This window comes from Diadema antillarum, unplaced genomic scaffold (genome assembly GCF_040938485.1).
Source record: "Diadema antillarum isolate AM-2024a unplaced genomic scaffold, OU_Dant_1.0 seq00000127_RagTag, whole genome shotgun sequence".
Lineage (NCBI taxonomy): Eukaryota > Metazoa > Echinodermata > Echinoidea > Diadematoida > Diadematidae > Diadema > Diadema antillarum.
The window spans coordinates 90,746-111,258 of NW_027271206.1; the positions used below are offsets into that span (position 1 = coordinate 90,746).

Sequence of the window (20,513 nt, forward strand, 5' to 3'; positions counted from 1 at the left end):
TGAACGTTTCTGTCATGTGGCAACTTCCGCGTTTGGATGACTTTAAACACAGCAGCTCAATATTATCAGATGAAAACTGAAAAATGATGTTGAAACAGATATTGGTATATAAAGTGTATTATGGCACTTTAAACTGTGGAGATCAGACACCTCTGCAGTCCGGGTGAACACGTAGTCATTGCAGCCCGAGAGTGTATGTCGTTCAAGACATGGCGGCTTTTAGGGATAATGCCTCAATTTACCACTTTCGTAACTGCCTTTTGTCTACTGATTGGCACAGACGTACGTCTTTAAACCGCTCCAGGAACATGGGCCAACTAATCCCCCTAATCCCAACTGCGTCGACTGTGACTTTCTTGTCGGACACACAATGGCTCTCCCATTGGTACATTACTCGTTATGCCTGAGATGAGCTGAGTGGAATGACATGATCCACAATTACGTTTGGATGGATAATTGAATGCTGTTAACCCGTTGAGGACGGACTGAATTTGCTACAACATGCATTTCCCATAGACACCTGCCCGGGAAAACTCGGGACTCGTCCTCAAGGGGGGGGGGGGGGGGGGAGCATGGCGAGATACAAAGACAATTGCAAATACCCGGATGTGTACAATGAAAGGTTGAAAGAGGAATACTCTACCCTCCATCAGGGCCTACGGTGTAGAGTTAATCAGCCCTCGCCTGGTAGTACCGCAGAAAGTCCCAGTGGGGCACAATTATATCTCAAATCAAAATGATTCCGTTAATGTCGTTAGTCTTTGTTCAACGTGGCCAATATTTCGACGCGTGTAAGGCGAGACTGACTGTGCATTGTATAAGTCAAACACACAGACTGATTACGCTTTCTTTAAAGTCGCACTGAAATTAATGATAACAAGTATATAGAATATTAGTTTCCTTCTTTTTTTGCGTGCGCGCAGCGCTGATCATAATGACAATGACATGATTCGCGTAGCCATGTAAGTTAGATAATGGATTATGTCGCTGTCTCATAACATAACTATCACATTTTGAACACTTGAAGGAGTCATAACATGATCCTTAACAGTGATCTCATGGCTATGATACCTTTCTCATAAAGAAAGTGACCACTGGCAAAATCATTACCTCTCATGTATCTGATATAACAGTTGTGGAAAGGAATATCGCCAACGTCTTCTGAAATGATTATTATGTTTAAAGGAAAATTAAATGATGAGCAGGTTACTTTTTACTGTATGCCGGCAAACAGAAGACTGACGCTATTACGTCATAATGACCCTTTTCTCGTTTACGTTGTATCGATTGTGGTGCCCATTATAAGTGTTTCGAGAAAATAAGATTTTGCAAATCATGGCTGATTAAGGGCAGTTTTCATCTGAAACTCTCTGATTTTCATGAAAAGTGTTTGAAATATTCAATAGCAAATAGAATCAAGAAAAAAATAAAAACTTTACTTTTTTATATGATTACTGTGTACTTTAACAAGTCTAAGATCGATATACGCAGACAAATCACAATGTATTACGCATGACCGTTGCCACTTTTTTAAAGGTGAGGGGCACTTCAGGGTTTCATGAGCTAACAAGCAAAAAAAAAAAGGAAAGAAAGAAAGAAAAACAGGTCCTCAGCACTCTCCCCCCCCCCCCCCCCCCCCTCGTGCCGCCTGTGCTGATAGGTAGTTATACGGAGGAATAAAAGTCGTTACTTTCTACTGCTGTAGCAAAAGTTTTATTTGTAGTCAAAACGTGCCGAGCGGAAGGGATCTCAGTCCATAATCGCAGGGGCCTGTCTTATAAAGACTTGTGATAGAAATCAATCACAAGTTTTTTGAAAGCTTCTATGCAAGTTGCGATTGATTTGGGGACTTGTGATTGATTGGAAGGCTTTATAAGACGGGGCCCAGGAGTTCATTTCCTTTACATGTAACAGACTGAGCATCATTCAGCTTTTATGCTCTGCGATCATTGAGTCATTTCACAAACACATTCAGTGTTCAATACTAAACTGACATACACAATTAACAATACCAAACACAATGTTCTGCTTCGGTTCTGTGACACGCTTTATTCAGTGGACTGAGTCACTCGTAATAAACAACAGGGAGTCAACTCTAGAGAGTAGAGAGCAGATTGAAACTGGATGCCGACAAATCCGTAATATCAACTGAGAAGCTTGTATGAACTTGTAGCCAGAAGCGAAGTTAGGAGTTTTAAACGAAATACTTTCGCTTAAGAAAACCCCGCAAACATAATTGATATCGATATAACACTTTCTTTCACACTGGGAAATATCAAAGAAATATTCGATGTATTTCAAACATCTCGTCATGCATGTGTATTTATGTAGAGTAAGTATAACCTGTTTATAGCCCACGTGGGGCAGAGGAAGATTTGAGACACGTCTTGAGGACTATGGCTCTCGAGGGGAGGAATAAAGTTTCGTTGTTATTCTGAGAAAGATTCTATAGTTTGGTGGCGATCTGTTGGTTTCAGTGATCATGCGCGTGACATGTTGATTTGCCATCATCTTTTCCTCTCTCCGTTAGTGTCCGTAATAATCTCAAAATCATGGAAAAAGAAAAATAATACTATCGTTCATATTTCAACAATGAGTGAGGCATTCTTTAACACACACAAAAAAGATGTACTTTAGAATGGTCCCCATTTGCGTATTATGTTGAGCTTCTAAGCAAGAACGTTGTTGGGATCGACGTAAAGATAGGATCTTACACACGGAACTCTCTATAAGCAAAGCAATGTTACTAATGCTTTGCGTATAACTCAATTATGAAGCATTGTTAATCTTCTTGTGTACTGCTGTGAAAATGACATTGAAAACTTTACCTCGTTTCAAAGGTCGACGAGAACCCTCATCGAGAGGGTTCAGTGAGAGGACTTTTTTTAAAATAATGAAAGCAAAATAGTACAGTAAAACAAACAACATGGTGAGTTCCCGACACAGGCAATGAATTAACTCGCGTCTAGTTTGGAGTCATCATTACGAACACAATAAAGATAGTTTTAAAAGAAACACACGCATGCAAGCATAATCACTACCGCCTGTAGAAACAATGACCCACAATTATCATAATTATTGAAGTAGAATACTTCAGTGACACTTGTGCATACAAACGAACATATACAACATTTACAACATCAATGAAAACGCAAAATTTAATAAGACAGGAAAAGAAGTACTGATTCTTAACGCTGAGTTGTTTTGATTGCAACTAATTAACAAATTGCCTTTCCGTAACGATAATGAGCAGCGACTATTTCGTGGTTAGAGTATTGGAGATGGTACAAATTATGGGCATACATCACGTATGCCACCTTAGTATACAGTATATGTCAATGATTCATATCTATTATAGCTATTGCTGTGAACGCTGTATAATCTGTATACACGCCATATATTGAGTGAGTCTATTCTATTATTATTATTATTATTTACTTACTTATTTATCTATGTCTTGTGTTTGAATCGAGACTTCCGGACGATTTCTCGTATTATTGATTTCGTCATCATGGGGCATAGTATACGAATGGAGAAATATACACTGTACGCATGCGCATTCATTCAAAGCAGGGAGATGGTCATGGTCTTTCGCGTGTTGTAAAATTAGCAAATAGCACCATATTCACAAAATTCGCAAACAGAAAACCCCGAAAAATAATTATATGGCGTGTACAATAATCGGATAGCATTTACGGCGACGAGAGAAAGCGAGCTTTAGATCTGCGTCGCGAACGCTATACTAGGGAGCTTTAGATTTTAGACGCGCGGAAGTTCAGAGGGAAAAAACATGTTCAGGGGACCGTTTCATGAAACTTTTTGTCAGTGATTTACACTGACAACTGTTAAAAGCTACTGAAATCCTTGCGTCTGATTGGCTGATAGCAAATTTGTCGGTGAAAACCTCCGACGAACTCATTGATGAAACGCCCCCCCCCCCCCCGAGCGTGCGTAGAAGCGCGTGTCAAGTCTATTTATTTTTAGCTTGCGTCGCCTGAGTTTTTCACTACGCGTATTGGGCCATTTTTACGTCCGCACAGTTTGCAACGTAGAGAGCTACTTCATGCACCGATCATATGGGGGCGCGATTTTATTTTTTTATAGGTTGCGTCCCAGCGTAATCTAAAGCTACTTTTCAGCACGACGCAGGGGAGAGGATAACGTCCAGCGCAAGTGTCGTCTCAAACGTCCGCGCGTCAAAATCTAAAGCTCCCTAAACACGACGACGCCTCCTCTCGGGTTGGAGAATGTCTTGCGCATGTGCAGAACACAATTTTTTTTTCTCTCTCTCTCTTTTTTTTTTCTTTTTTGCCTAATAGCGTCGTAGGTCTAAATCTCGTTATTGTTTAACAGAACGCGAGAGCACAAGAAGAGGGACGCATAAAAGATAATCTATAATCTGAAATCCATTTGGACATTATTGAACTACTTCATTGATCTAGAATGCATGTGGATGAGTACGTCTAATACTGAAAATAAAACCATGATAAATAATTCATCAAGCTTGGTTACACTAAACAGAATACAATAGAAAGAATATTCTTCCGTAAGTATTGTAACGGCGACCTATATTTGTCGAATATGGGCAGAATATAATTCCGATTCTGTAAATGTCCCAAAATCTTTATCTCTTTCGTAGGTTACTCTCTCGCTGTTCAAACACGGGTTTCACTCTTAGCGGACACACTCTCCTCTAGGTCAATTTTTTTTTAGATAAGCGCAAAGTCTGTCTTATATACCGCTGTCAAACAAGCTCCTCTTGTTCGAGAGAGATAGAGAGGACCAGTCATGAAAGTCACGAGAAAGACGTTTGTCGCGCTGCGGAGAATATAGGAGAAGAACGTCTTTGAGCGCATAGATGAAGAGCTGAAAGTCATAGGCAAGGAGAGGATACAAGGACAGGAGAAAGTCAAGATAGGAAGCAAGCACAAAGGGCTGAAGGACAGTGAAAGTCAGGGGGAAAGGGAGCAAGCTGAAAAGGCTGAAGGACAGTGAGAGTCAAGGACGTAGGGAGCAGGCTGAAAAGGCTGAAGGGCAGTGAGAGGCAAGGGCGAAGGGTAAGGGCAAGGATTCTGAAAGTCAGGACAAGGTTGAACTGAGGAGAGCAAGGCAAGAGTTCTGAAAGACAAGGCAAAGTCAAGTGAGAAGGGACAAAGCGAAAGTACTGAAGGTGAAAGCAAAGTCAGAGCGAGGGAGGCACAGAATGACATGTGAAGGTCTGAAGAACAAAGAAGATGGGCAAGAGAGTACTCCGCTGTATGCAAAGCAATTGGGATTGGGCTTGCTAAACTAGTAATTTGTGATAGCGCTAGCGAGACATCCTTTACATAGACTTGTACAATAATCATGAAAACAATGAAAAACAAGTAATACTATATACATCATATTACATCGAACATCTGAACCAAAATGCGTGACAGTATTAAGAATATGATGATTAAAAAAACAAACAAACAAACAGCATTATGACATCATAAACCATGACCTCTAGATTGGTAGACCAGTGCAGAGGACAGCTGTACCCACCGAGCTATCGAAATCTCTAGTACGGTCTAGCAGTCCAAAGGACTCGAGTTCGAATCCCCGATGAATCCTATACACCGTATTAGTATATTCTCTGCTTATTTGCTTTCATATCATAAATTCTGGCCAGCCTCTCTTTCTGTTTGTATCTATCACTAACTAACAACCCTGCTTCACTTCGGTGATCCCTCGCATTGAATCATTCCCAAATTGATTTCTATCCTTCAGGTTTATGTCAGGTTCGTGGCAGTTTCTTCCCACGTGAGCACATTTTCAGAGGGACGAACACCGTAATAGGGCTTTCCATAGCTCAGTCGGTAGAGCATTACTCTAGCAATTCCGCGGACTTTGGTTCGAACCCCTATGGAACCCAATTTTGTTTGCTCGTAATTTTCATTTGTATGAAGTACAAGAATGTCAGAAAAGAACCTCCGCGGAAAACATATGTACTTCTGAATACATAATCCAGAGTCCGCCGGAACCGGTGGATATTTACGAAACATAAACATTGCTGTAAGTTCATAGCAAACTTGGCTTGGGTATCTTCACTCAGAAATTAAAGACACTGTTTGCAATTGGGAGCAATGATTCAAAAAAACAATGTTCAAGGTATCACATGAATTACATATTTTATAGTTAAGTTGCATCACAAAACATCCTATCATATATAAATTCAACAATAAATAAGCCATAGATAAAGGAAATATCACTCATTTTCTCAATAAACCATATCTGTAGGCGGTTTATTCTAGAAACTATTTTAATAAAACTAGTGTACACATTTTATGTATTTAACAATACTTAGCATTCATTATGTACTGACTAATATGTTATTTACATTGGTCGTTTCTATCCGTAACTTGCTTTTTGGAATTATTTTGAAGAAAAATCTGTGTTTTTTTTTTCATCTGCAAATGATAAACAGCGGCTTTAAAGTGGACAGAATGTGAACGGTGTAAAATGCTAGAATGGAATAAAGTGAATCAAAACAGGGATAGACAGTAGGTGGTGCACTCCCTAGACAAAAAAAAAAATACTCGTGAAATGTTAAAAGAAACTTTGTCTCAGACATTAAATGTAAGTTCAAATCGAGCACGCAAATATAACCAATATTATACATCAACAGGAACATACACTTGCACAAAGTACGACAACGTGAAAGAACGACAAGATCAAGTTCATGATGGTCCATTTGGTTGCATCAGATTCATAACGAATGGCATATCGTGGCGAGTCAATGGGAGAGAAGCTGGACCTTTCGTGATTTGTCATTTCTGTGGGTCAGGAGACTTTTTCATATCGTTTCATGTGGAAATAATTATGTTCACGTGTTCCTGCGAGGGGAAACACGTTCTGCTCAATAATGTTGGGCCGGTTCCATCTCTTGGCTTACGCTATCAAGTAATGGACTCAAGAAGGGGGGGGGGGGGGGGTGGAGCACTGGCGTTGGGCTGGAAGAAGTCATGATGCACTTTTATTTGGGTTTTTTTTTTTCTTTTTCTCTTTTATTTGGGGGTTGGTACACTATTCACAGGCTGCGCATTAATCATGACCAATGACAATGATTATTGATCTCGATGTCGGGAATGCTTTACTGCTTGTCGAGCACCTGCCCGCGGTCGATATCGTCAACAAACAGTGTCTGAGACCCTGCAAAATTGTTAGCGATGGCCAATGTGTCAGACACATTAAGGGGCAGATTTTAGCCCACGTCCAAAAAAAAGTACATCCCTACTTCTAGCGGTTACATTTCGCTTTTCTGAAGGTTCGTTATTCCAAATAATCGTTAATCCGAAAATGAAATAAGGTTGGTAATTCGGAAGGTTGGTTGGTAGGCACCCACTTTCCATTTTCGTATTAACGAAACTTCGGAATAACAAACCTTTGGCATAATGAACCTTCGGATTATTGTCATGCACTTATACGCTCTGATGAAAGAACTCTTTTTTTTTCATTTTTGGATTAACGAACATTGTTAGGGAATTGTGTGTTTCGGAATAACGAACCTTATTCCATTTTCGATTAACGGACCTTCGAAATAACGAACATCGCCCATTTTCAACAGCACACTCTACTGCGAAAGACAGGTACAATAATCGTTGCACATTGCTGATCGAAAGAAGAACCAAAGCGCGTAAAATGACCATTACGACATTGGTGCGATGTAAACAACACTCCTATTCAGCGCATTTTACGAAGAAAATAATGGTTGATAACTAATGATGCATCTGTTTGGCTTCCACCTCCGGCATAAGATCGATCGGTACTGTTAAACGCAATGTTATTTCAGGGGGAAAAACGATTAACATGTTGAAGCTCAGTAATACCACCATGTGACTGTCACCGATGTTAAAGGGGCATTCCAGACGGTTTTTATAATTTCACATCATGTAGTACATAAATCGACAGCTTGATTATACAGATTTGTGAAATTTATTGTGGCCTTTGAGCAGAGAAACCAAAACTCTGAAAAATCTTAAACAAATCACGCTGAACAGTGTTGATGACAAAGGAGCCTCACATATTTCAGAAATGTAGCAGTATAATTCCATTACAATACCACTTGATTGACAAGTTCACCTGTGTAGAATGTATGCATACCTTTTTCTTTTGTTCTGTTTCCTTGAGCCCCAACTCATGCATTCTTATGGTGAGGCTGCCATGTCATCATCCTTGTTCATTGCAATTTGATATAAATTTTGAATACATTCTTATTCCTCATCCCAATCACTATAAATCTTGAAACTTTGTACTCAGTATAAGTAATTTATCATTGTTCAAATGTAAAAATCTGAAAATCATCCGGAGGTCTCCTTTAAGGAATTTTCTCGCTGTTTTTTTTTTCTTCGCATTCTTGCCAGACTTTGCGAGGAAGATCGTGAGTCAAACCTTGATAGATGACAGCTGAAATGCACGTGATTGACTTTCCATTGCAATTTGCGTAAAGAGTGATAAAAACTTTGATGGCAGCAGTTTGAATACGGTCATCATGGTTAATGACGTTGATTTTGTAATGGAGTTGCCTCATAAGCTTTGCTAATGATTGTAACAAGCAGATTGTGAAAACAATTTACCTCTTTTCTTTGGAGGGATTCCAAACGTTGAACAGAAAACAAGGAAGAAAAGATAAATAACTGCTCAAAGAGCCGTATGGTTTGAGGGAAATTTAGACTTGTTTACTGGTTCAAGGGAAATAAGGAAAGGCACATCTCAAAATCATTTTGGATATGGGTATCTGGAGGTACTTTCCTCTGCTTCTGAAGGGCAATTCCAGACGATTTGTATGATTTTACATCATAATATAGTACGTAAATCGACAATGTCATATATATCAAATTGTGAAATTTTTTGTGATCCTTGAATAAACAAACCAATACTCTGGAAAAATCAAAAACATAATACACTGGGCAAGGATGATGACATAGGAGGCTCACAATATTCCAATAAAGTAACAATGCCATTCATTATGTTAGGCCTATTACTTCTTTAATAAGTTAGCCCTTAGAGGATTTATGCATGCTTTTTTTTTACTGCTTATGAGCACATAATAATGAATTATTATGTGAAACTGTTGCGTCCTCACCTTCGTTCAGTGTGATTTGATGGTAGTAAATTTGAAAATATCTTTATTCCTATAATTTCTTAATCTTTTTACCCAGTAGGCCCTTTAACCAATTAAAAGAAGTTCAGTTGCAAAAGTCTTAAAATCATCTCGAAGTCTCCTTTAAGTGTGGGTGGAGACTATAGTTGGTGGATTTTCCTTCATCGTCTTACTGACCAGCAAGATCATTTCATGACATTCCATGTGGTGCAGTGGTCTTAGCTGGAGTCGAACTGGACTATCATTTAGATATCCACACTTGGCCGAATCTTCGCTGCTGTCGGTAGGCTTTAGAGATTGGCTTCATTATCATGGACAACAAAATGTCGGTCCAAACAGTGTCCATTCTTTTCATGTAACTCTTCCCGTCCCTCCTGTGGATCTCAGAGGGACGCATTGCCATCATCTGTGCTCACCAGAGCCTCGTTTTCAATGAACATGTCGATCAGTGCCTCTCACGGGTTCCTGATCTGCTGTGTTGAGATGATTATTGTTGTCCAAAGTCACGTCTGCCAAAAACCAAGCAATTCGTCCAACTAGGTGGTTGCAGCTGCAGTCTACAAGGATCTTAAACATAATTATGTCCTTGCAGTAATAACACCCTTTTTTCCAGAGGAATAGCAGATTGAGATATCGTATGAGAGTGTAGAGATTGGAAATAAGTTTCACATTGCTATAATGGCTCTGATATGGTATCTGTCTTTCAGTATACAACGCTTGGCACGGTCTGTTCCGCTTGCATCGGATGCACGCGGTTGTTATTCGCCATCCCCGTTGCAGTAGCTGTTGCCGTTACGGTGTCACCGAGACCGTCAAGTGCTTTCATCCGACAAAGCAACAGCCGAATGAATCGCATGTATCCGTGGCGGAACTGCTGGTTCGTGAGCCCGTATATGACGCAGTTAATGCTGCTGTTGGTATGCGCCAATGTGAAGGCAAAGATGTAGAGCTTGCGGTCGGCTACCACGCGGTGATCGATGAGCACGGTTAGGGAGTAAGGAGACCACATCGCAACGTAGATGAGCACGATGGCCAACACAGAGCGAGCGAGGCGCAGGTCTGCCGGACGTACGCGCTTCGGGGCGCGGTTGGTTCCATTTTCGTTCTGCATGCGCTTAATGGCAGCGGCTGCTTTCCACGCGAAGTTGAAAATGCCGACATAACTGTAGCCGATGATGATTAAGGGACCAGCAAAAGCCGTCAGAGCAAAGAAGATAGCGTAAGAGTGCACGAAAGACATCCCGCCCGTACATGACATCACCTACAATGCAAAAACACAATTTAAAACTGCCTAATAAGCCATTTTGTGTCAACTTTCACATACAAACCATCGCTATGTCGAAATGTTACATTTAAGACGAAAAGGGACTAGTTCATTACACTTTGACGGGGCAATTCCTTCAAAAAATATCTTTAAGTTGTAATAAAAGCAGTAATGTAAAATATATAAAGCGAAAACTGTCAAGAATAGAAGATACAGGAACATTCGACACTGGAATGTGTTTTAGACATTCATGAAACGAGTTAAAAAAATCATAACTCGGTTGTTTGTTTGTGGGTTGTTTTTTTTTTACTTTTGGAATCTTGAGAAAAGTGGCTGTCGTAGAGAAAGTAATGCAAGTGTTTTGGATTTCTCAAGACATTTGTTTACGAATTATTGATTTCTGTGTTTTCCTTTTGTTATTTTTTTTTTAATGTTTAAGAGTGCAACATACTTATATGCATTGATTGACTAGAGATACGACCACGACAACTGCTTACCTTCCAGTCGAATTTGTGCGTGCCCCATCCCAGGATGTTGGGCAGGTCGATGAGAAATGATATACTCCATAGAGCGACAATCATGAAGGGAACAGTCCGGCGGTTGTACACCTTGTGGTACTTATGCCAGTGACAAATCCAGACGTACCGGTTGAAGGCAATCGCTGCAATACTCCACAATGAACACGAGCACCTACAGAAGCGATTATTTCAAAATTTCGTGTTGAAACAGATTCAAAATGAATGAAAAACGTGTGTGTCATTTTGAAATCATTTCAGATTCGAGACGGGGACATGAATCAGGAAGCCAGATAGTCCCATAACGTACTACAATCAGCAGAATCTTAGGCCTAATTGATCTTATAGTACAGTCTGCTATGTCGAAATATTAGATCCCGTGAGATTTTCGTGCCAAAAATGTTTTTTTTTTTCTAGCTAACTTGGTCAATTTGGGGGTGCTGAATCCAAAAAACTTTGGTTCCATTTTTTCGACCACGTCTTTAGCCGCCATTTTGAATTTCAAAATGGCCGCCATAGCAAACTGTATTTTAACCCAGTTCTCATAATGTTGGTATCATAAAAGGTTCATATTTGATGCAAAAAGCATGTTTGTGATATCAGACATTCTGATACATCATTTCCTGATATTGTAGATTGTTTTGATACAATTTAAGAGCTGCCATCTTGAAATTAAAAATGGCCACCATAGATAAATGTATTTTTACCTGTATCTCAGGTTGTAGGCATTATAGAAAGTATAGATTTGGGGCAAAAAGCATGCTTGTGATGTCAGACACGCTAATATATACATTTTTGTTTAAATGAGGGATTATTTTGGTTAGTGGACATCTTGAAATTCAAAATGGCCACCATAGCAAATGTAATTGGGCCTATATCTCATATCGTATGCATTGTGTAAGGTTCTAACTTGGGGCAAAGAGCATGCGTATGCTACCAGACTTTCTGAAACATCTTTTTCTGAAGTGATGGTCCATTTTGATAATATAGGTGGCCATCTTGAAATTCAAAATGGCCGCCATACCAGAATGTATATTTTGACCCATATTTCATGTTGTAAACAATACAGAAAGTTCACATTTCGGGCATAAACCGGGCTCATGATGTTGAACATTCAGATGCACTTTGATCCCCTCTCTAAAATTGCAGATCTTTTTTGAGGCTGCCATTTTATCATTCAAAATGGCTGCTTTTCAGCTAATATCTGTGGTTACAAGCAACTTTAAGGCATATCAATGTTTATGGTGGAGTACATTGTATATTCTTTTACAAACACACACACATAATTATGTACATTCTATAATAAAGGAATATTCGCATTGGCTGCCATTCTTGAAATTCAAGATGGATTTCGACACATATTTGGTGCTGTAAGATCTTTACCCTGCAAACTCAAGCATGCTGGAGCACTTTCTTGTAGGACCTGTGTGTAAGTCAATCACTTCAATAAATAGTATTGTCATTGTAGAGGCGGGACTGCTTCCTGTAGGTACACTGCCATGTTGTAATGCAAAATGGCTGCCATGGGAAAGATTCCTGTAAGAACATTGCATTTGGGTAAAACTTGTGAATGGGAAATCATGTGATTCTGGTGTCAAAGCAAATGACTTTCAAAAGTGCCTCAATAACTATGTCTGAGTGACTAAATGCCCCATTTAGACGATTTGGTTGTAGAGTTTAAATAAAAAATGTAAGCCGTGTACTAGAAAATTTATCGGAAATTAAATGTCTTACAAGCTCATTCCCTGCATGTGTTTTTGAAGCCACAGCACTTGTATAGGGTTGTACACAGGGGAGAATTGGTTCTAATTCTTCCAGAAGCAATGACTTTTGCATTTCTTGCCAAATGAACATGAAAATGAATTATGTGGCTACCGTTGGTGTAGGAAGCTCAAAGCACTTAATTGCACAGTTTATGTATATCCGCTGGAAATAACTACAATGTACCATATTATATTCCCCTGTAAGTAGAGGCACAAATTAGGTTGTGAAGGTTTACGAGGTTTGTTCTCTGGATGTGTTGTATCAAGACTCTACGAGAGCAAAGCGGGAGATTGTCCAGGTTGAAGTCATCCACGCCCAACTTCTGGAAGGCATGGACTAGTTTGCAGGCACAAACCCTTGTTGGTCGTAAGAGAGTCTGCATGCGCCAAGACTAATACACGCTCCACTGAACTGCAGCGTCTCCCAAAATGTTGGGAATGTTGGGAGAAGCTACAACACAGGGCCTATGGGACAGTGCCGAAGTGGTGTATGCAGTAGTCTTGGCGCAGACTCCTTTTACGACCAACAAGGGTTTGTGCCTGCAAACTAGGCATGGACTGTGTCATTGCACATTCTGCATGATTCAAGGCTTAGAGAATTCTTGATCCATCTGCTCTTTTGAGACATCCTCAAATTTTCAAAATCAGCCTGCGCCATGAAAGGCATGACCAAGCAGACCTTTGTTTTTCAAACAATTTGCAGAACATAATCTCTCAACAATGTCAATTGTATTTTATCATCTCCTTTTTCCAGTGATGGAGCAGACAACATGCGATGCAGTATTAAAAGTAAAGCAAAGATCCATTAGGAGAATAAATTTGTCAGCGTCTATACGTAAAAATCATCAATACGTATTATCTCTGAAATTCCCTATTGCTCTTGAAGTAACATCTAATACATGCAATTGAATGAGGATATCTGCTTCCTCGTTATGACGGGTGACAGCTCCCATGGCATCTTTGATGAACCCTTTGTTTTTTTTTCCCCGTTCCGTGTCAGATGGAATTGACTAATCAGTATTTCAACTTTCAGGCTGATTATTTGGCTCTGTTTTGTGGGTTTCTAAGGTATGGGTATGAAAAATGAACCTGTGTTAGTGAGAATGAGGAGAAGGCCATAAAATTGTGAGATGAAGAGTGATTGTGGAATTACTTAGAATAGTGGAACTTATAACTTCCGATAATTGTGTCGTCCAGTAGTGACTGCATAATGACAGGTCTATCAGACTGTTGTACCGGCAGAAGTGTTATAAGAAGGTGGTTAGGGAATTTGTGTGTTTCGGATTAACGAACCTTCGGAATAGCGAACCTTCGGAATAACGAACAGCACCCAAGAAGGTTGTGGTCCTCGTAAGTTTAATGACTTTTGATGCAATCTTACACGGTGTATTTCAATTACAAGAGCTGAATGTCTAGCCTTTCTCGTAATCATTATCCCAGACATATTTTGTCATTTTTAAATTCTTTCAGATACAAATTCTTAGTACAGAACATGAAAACATCTCTTTTCATCTCTTTCTAGAATATCCTCCTTGAATGTTTCCTATACCTGATTGCCAAACACCACATTCATCAGTTCAATGCAGTGATAATTTTTTAGATTACCCTCGTGTGATGGTGTTCTAAATTGTTGAGGAATTCTGATGCATCCAAAGTGCCGCAGAACTGAGCTATTATTGCTCCTTTGTAGTTTTAGAATCATTGGCGGTACAGCAGTAAGCATCTTGGAAGTCTTGATAATTGAGGATGACCCACACAAGGAAAATCAGGAAAAACCTACTCATTGGCATTCCTTATTCATTCTGTGTTTTTCCAGAAATACATCCAGCAATTATGAGCTCCCTGATAAGGTGTTTCATTTTGTGGTCAACAGACAAGCTTGAGAATGGGATGCCTGGTAGGGTGACCATGGCATTTCTAGCCATTGCAAGACTTTTCCTTGTTTGTCTTCATTCTGACGAGGCAGCATCAAGTTTTTGAACATCACCTTTAATGGTGTCAATGTTTGCTTTTGTATAAATATTTAATAGCTGGAATTAGATATAACCATTAACGAGGTTCCACAACACCAAATAATGTATTTCCTGAGAGGCAAAAACAAATCACGTGTACGCGAACCACATACCCGCTTGGCTATTATGGGACGTGGGATGTAATGCTTACACACTTGCCCACACTTATGGGAAGTGGTATGGGACTCCCCCCCCCCCCCCCCACCCTTACGCAGGTTTTGCCCCTCAGGATTGTTTGATGACGTCATTGGAACCTCGTCCTTACAGTCTGAATTTATGGCGGTCATTTTGAATTAAGAGATGCCTGTCGTTCTGCGTGACCTGAAAATGAATTCGGTCTAATAGGACAATTTTGGCAAATTCATCTAAGGCGCTTACCACACTATTATAATTATGTTTTTTATATCCCACCATTTTGAATTTTAAGATGGTGGCCTATCTAATGAGCCACAATAGGAAACAGCTGTACTGGAACGTTGGACACCACAAGCATGTGTATTACTGAAAATTTGATGCTCCTACAATAATTGCAACATGAGATACGGGTAAAAACGCTCTGGCGGCCATTTTGAATTTCAAGATGGCAGCCTATAAATTGTATCAAACCAATCCACAATATCAGAAAATGATACATCACAACCATGCATTTTGCACCGAATTTGAAGCTTTTCCAATGTTCACTGTATGAGATATGGTTCAAAATACTGTTTGCTATGGCGGCCATTTTGAAATTCAAGATGGCAGCCTACAAATTGTATCAAAAGAATCCACAATATCAGAAAAAGATATACCAGAGTGTCTGACATTACAACCATGAGCTTCTCCAATGCTCAGTTAATGAGATGTGGATAAAAATACAGTTTGCTACGGTGGCCATTTTGAAATTCAAAATGGCGGCTGAAGACGTGGTCAGAAAAAATGGAACCAAAGTTTTTTAGATTCAGCACCCCCAAATTGACAAAGTTAGCCAAAAAGATTAATTCTGGCACAAAAATCTCACGGGATTACATAGTAGCCTCTACTATTAAAGTTATTAAATCAAGTGAACAAATTTTAGCATACGTACAATAGGATTATTTCATTGAATGGATGACATTAAGTGTAATGTAGAATTTGAAAATAACCATGCAGTCATTAATCCGTCTAACTGTTCGCCACATGATTTCAAGGCTCTTTTTCACTATATAATTATAGGTCTGACGCACTGTGGATCTTGCCTCGATGGTATGGTATAAGGCATGATATTAAATTGAACATTCTGTTTGTATGTTGCGACACCATTACGGAGTTGTCATCGTATTGCACCACAAATTTTGATATGGAACATTCCCGCTTTTATGTTCACGGGAACCACCCCCTCTGTGAAAATAGAATTAATCCTTTTTCTGGAAAATTGCAGACGCATAGTAAAAATGATTTTTTCAATCATTCATTTTATTTCAGCAGGGTACAAGCTTCAGACAGGACTTTTCTTCATCATATCCGTGCGCGGATAAAAAAAAAACAAACCCAAAACAAAGATACAATAATTACAGAGTGGTAAAGATGAACCACGGAGGTGTCATCTATCTGGATGAACATAAAATGAAATCACAGAAAATAAACTAGATATGTCGCTATGGCGACTGGTATGCCTCCGCCATAATGCAAGTTTCTCCTAATTGGCCTATACTACAATGTCTTGACAATGTGTGATGACAGTTTCACATAAAGGCCCGGTCACACCGCCAGAACTTTGCTGGAGCGTTCCTGGAGCGGTGAAAAAAATTCATCTCCGCTCGTAACCGTTCACCACCGTTTAACAGAAGTTGGTCCCCGTTAAGGCAACGCCGTATACGCTCGGCCATCGCTGATGGTCCCTCCTACCGCTCCGAAAGTGTTGAGCTGCACAAAATATTGCGAGCGGTGAGGAGCGGGTAATTTTCCGCTCCGGCAAAGTTCACCACCGCTCCAACAACGCCCAGTCAAAATTTGGCATCGCTAGACGCAAGTTCGTGGACGCTTGGGTCCGCTAGGCCTACGCAGAAATCTTGAACGCTGGACCACCGCTGCTTCGCCAGCTTTGTCCGGGCGGTGATTAAACGTTGCACAAATAATTGGTGGAGCGGTTGTAAGCGTTTTACGAGCGGACACGGGATTGCTGGAACGGTGTCGGGCGTTGAACAGCGATTCATTGCGGTGATGACCAGTTACTTGGTTTGGCGTTGGCATGGAGGTGCCGGAGCGGGACCAGAATTTGGTTATAAATACGGGGAGAAATGGACCAGGAGCCCATTTGGAATTGAGCTTCCGTTGAGTGCAGACCTCATTTATATCGAATTTGCTCAAATGTTGAAGTGAAATACATAACTGTATTTTTTTCACAGTTGTTAAATATTTCTTGACACCACCAGTGGGCCACATATATTTATCTGACTCCATTGGTTCAGCTGCCTGCTCAGTAATGATCTTCTTGGAGGCTGCTGCCTTTCCTTCTCCAGCCTTCCTCTTCGTTTGTCCACGTGGCATGATGAACTTCAATTATCGACTTCTATCAAAAATCTATCAGAACTTCTATCAAAGCGATCCGTTTAGCTCCGTAGTCAAAAGCGGTATGCCGCTAAACCAACGTTAAACCCCCGCCGAGCCAACGCCCGCATGCGCAGAACGCCGCTCTATCAACGCTCGCGTCACCGCTAAACCAACGCTCGCTACCGCTCGATACCGTTAAACCGACGCTAAAGCATAAACCGACGCTAAAGCAACGCCGGCTTCAGCTGTGCACCGCTAAAGCAACGCCCGTATTTTCAATTTTTTTTTCCCATTTTGTGCACGGTGACGAGTGTTGTCGAAATTCGGCCCCCTCTCCCTACCGTTCAAGGAACGCTCCAACAAAGTTCGGGCGGTGTGACCGGTCCTTAAGTAACAAAATATTGAAATTTGATACAGGTTTGTCACCAATGTATTGATCGTTAACTTTCCATGAACTAGGTTGAATTGGATAAATGACTATTTTGTTTAAGAGTTCAGGTATTTGGGGATTTGGGGATTTTTACTTGCCTTTGACCCTTTTATAGTTTTAAGGAAGAAGTGAAATTTAGCACTTTCACTTGACCTTTGACCTTTCACTTTTCGGCAAGAAACTTTCAAGAGAAGCCTTATGGGTTAATACATGCATACACTAAGTTTCAAGAAAAATTCCGCGGGCAGTGCATAGATAATAGAGAAACAGTGAAATTTTGAGGAGTTGAGGAGAAGTTTGAGGACCCTGACTTTTGACCCCTGACCTCTCACTGCCAGTCAGCATATACATATGTACTAAGTTCCGTGAAGATTCCCTGAACCATTTGTGAGATGTGGAGAAAAAAGGTGAAATTTTTACATGTTCACTTGACATGTGACCTTTGACCTCTAACCTCACGACCCGAAACTCTCTCTAGAGAATCTTTATTTGGTAGTTCATGTATACATTCAGTTTCAGAAAAATATCTTCATGCATTGCATAGATATGGTGGAAATAGTGAAAGTTTGAGCATTTGACCTTCATCTTTTGACCTTTGACCTTGAGCATGTGCGCCCATAAGTTGATAGGCATAACTTCGCCCACTCCTACATATACATGACAAGTTTCATTAGGATACCTTTAACGGTTTTTAGATACCCTGTCCACAAAAAAATAATTACGGACGGACGGAAGGACGGACGGACAACCCGAAAACATAATGCCTCCGGTGACACTTCGTGGCGGAGGCATAAAAAGGATAAAAATGGACAACACACAGAATGATTACATGTTGATATGAGTAAGGTACAAATAATCATTCTTTTAATCAATATGTATTATTAAGTAGTGTAATATTGATATCATGGTGATATATCCTGAGGTGTGCAAGTCTTCGGCATGAATGCAGTTTCCACTGAAAGTCTCCCCCTACGTTCGCCAGGCGAGGAGCTTGCCATTTTCATGCTATGGTTGAAGAAGGGGTAGCTGCCGGGGGGGGGGGGGGGGGGGGGGAGGATGTCCGTTAAATGAAATGAAATTGAATGCTCAAAGAATCAAAATGAACCGTGACCCCGTAAGAGTAGAGCAGTGGCCAAAATCGCTTGAATTTGAACGCCTTTTCATATTTTATTCGAATGCAAATCTGATGAAATCTGGCGGGAAAACCTATATTAAATCATGTCTACAATTACTGTGGTTGAGAAATCATTATTATGGCATAATACAAATCCCCTGTATTATAAGTAATGTACTATCTGTATCATTCTTATGTGCATAATGTGCGCGTATGTATATTTCGTCATGCACTGATCACGAAATGCATAATCAACAATTATATTCACTTTCTCAATCAACAGTACTGTTACGGCCTCCAAAGCTCCAGATTTCCACGATGTTCATTTCCTGCACAGCTCGACTTTGTCCTATTCTGACATGAAATGCAGTCGCTACAAAAATCCCACGAGGCCAGCGTTCCTAGATGTTTATTCGACCTTAGTTTATTTATAGGCTCTGTCCACAATATCAGCGGCACTCTCTCTGAATGCCATGAAAGTACTGAAATAATTGTATTAACTGCAATGCAACTTACGCCACGATTAAATCGGCTTTCATTCAATAGGAATCACTTTGTTCACTCATTTATTTTTAAGGGAAATAAGAGGACTCCTTAACATGGACTTCCCTTCACGAATTGTCATTTACGAAACAGGAGCGGAGTTAGAAGCAGTCTTGTCAAAAATATGGGTATTTTTTTTTTTGCTTTGTATTATTTCTTTTTCCTCTTTATCCATAACGCCGGATGACCCTTTGGATCTTCACAGTAAAAGCAGTCATATTGCCATGATTCAATAGGCTTCGGTTCATCAGGAATCGCTTTTGATTTTCTGGTTCATTTAGGAAAATCAAAGGCACCTGAAATAGACTTGTCTGCACGAAGTGTAAGTCACGAAACCAGAGTGAAATTAGAAGCATCCTTGTCAAAACTTCCGGTGTGTGTGTGTGTGTGTGTGTGTGTGTGTGTGTGTGTTTTGAGGGGGGGGGGGGGTCTTCTTTATATCCATTACATCCGATGAACCGTTGGATCTTTACAGTAAAATCATTATTGTCATATGATTCAATAAACTTTTGTTCATCAGGAACCGCTTTTGAATTTCTCGTTCATTTAGGAAAATAAAAGGCTTCTGAAATATATTTCTCTGCACGAATATAGTCAGTTACGAAACCGGAGCAAAATTAGAAGCAGTCTTGTCAAAACTTAAGGTTTGTTGTTGTTGTTGTCGTTGTTTTATTATTATTCTTCATCCATAGCACCGGATGAACCTTTGGCTCTTTACAGTAAAAGCAGTCGTATTGTCATGATTCTATACGCTTCTGTTCATCAGGAATCGCTTTTGATATTCTCGTTCATTTCGGAGAATAACAGGCTACTGAAATAAACTTGTCTGCACGAAGTGTCAGTCACGAAACCAAAGTGAAATTAGAAGCAGTCTCATCAAAACTATCGTTTTTGTTTTGTTTTGTTTTGTTTTGTTTTTGTTCTTGTTTTGGGGGGTCTTCTTCTCCTTCTTTATATCCAAGTAACATCGGATAAACATTTATATCTTTACAGTAAGGGCAGTCATATTGCCATAGGATTCAATAAGCTTTTGTTCATCAAGGATCACTTTTAATTTTTGTCGAGCCCACCGGAGGTGAGGGGAGACTAAGGGATCGCCTGCGGCGTCTGTCCGTCCGTCGTCCGTCCATCCGTCGTCTGTCCGTAACGCTACAAAAATGTCAATAACTCTTTACTCTGGACTTCAATTGCAATCAAATTTCGAGGGAAGAGGGGTCACACAAAGTTTCACATTTTA

General features: G+C 40.1%; 1 protein-coding gene across 1 annotated transcript in view; it reads right to left on the reverse strand.

Annotated features, from left to right (window-relative positions):
• Positions 1-9,827: 9,827 nt before the first annotated feature.
• Positions 9,828-20,513, reverse strand: part of LOC139727348 (melatonin receptor type 1A-like) — a 40,391-nt gene continuing 29,705 nt past the window's right edge. Inside the window, exons 3-4 of the mRNA XM_071638309.1 lie at positions 10,886-11,078; positions 9,828-10,385 (exon numbers count right to left, since the gene is read on the reverse strand). Coding sequence (XP_071494410.1) covers positions 9,828-10,385; positions 10,886-11,078 — 751 coding nt within the window. The remainder of the gene's footprint in view (positions 10,386-10,885; positions 11,079-20,513) is intronic.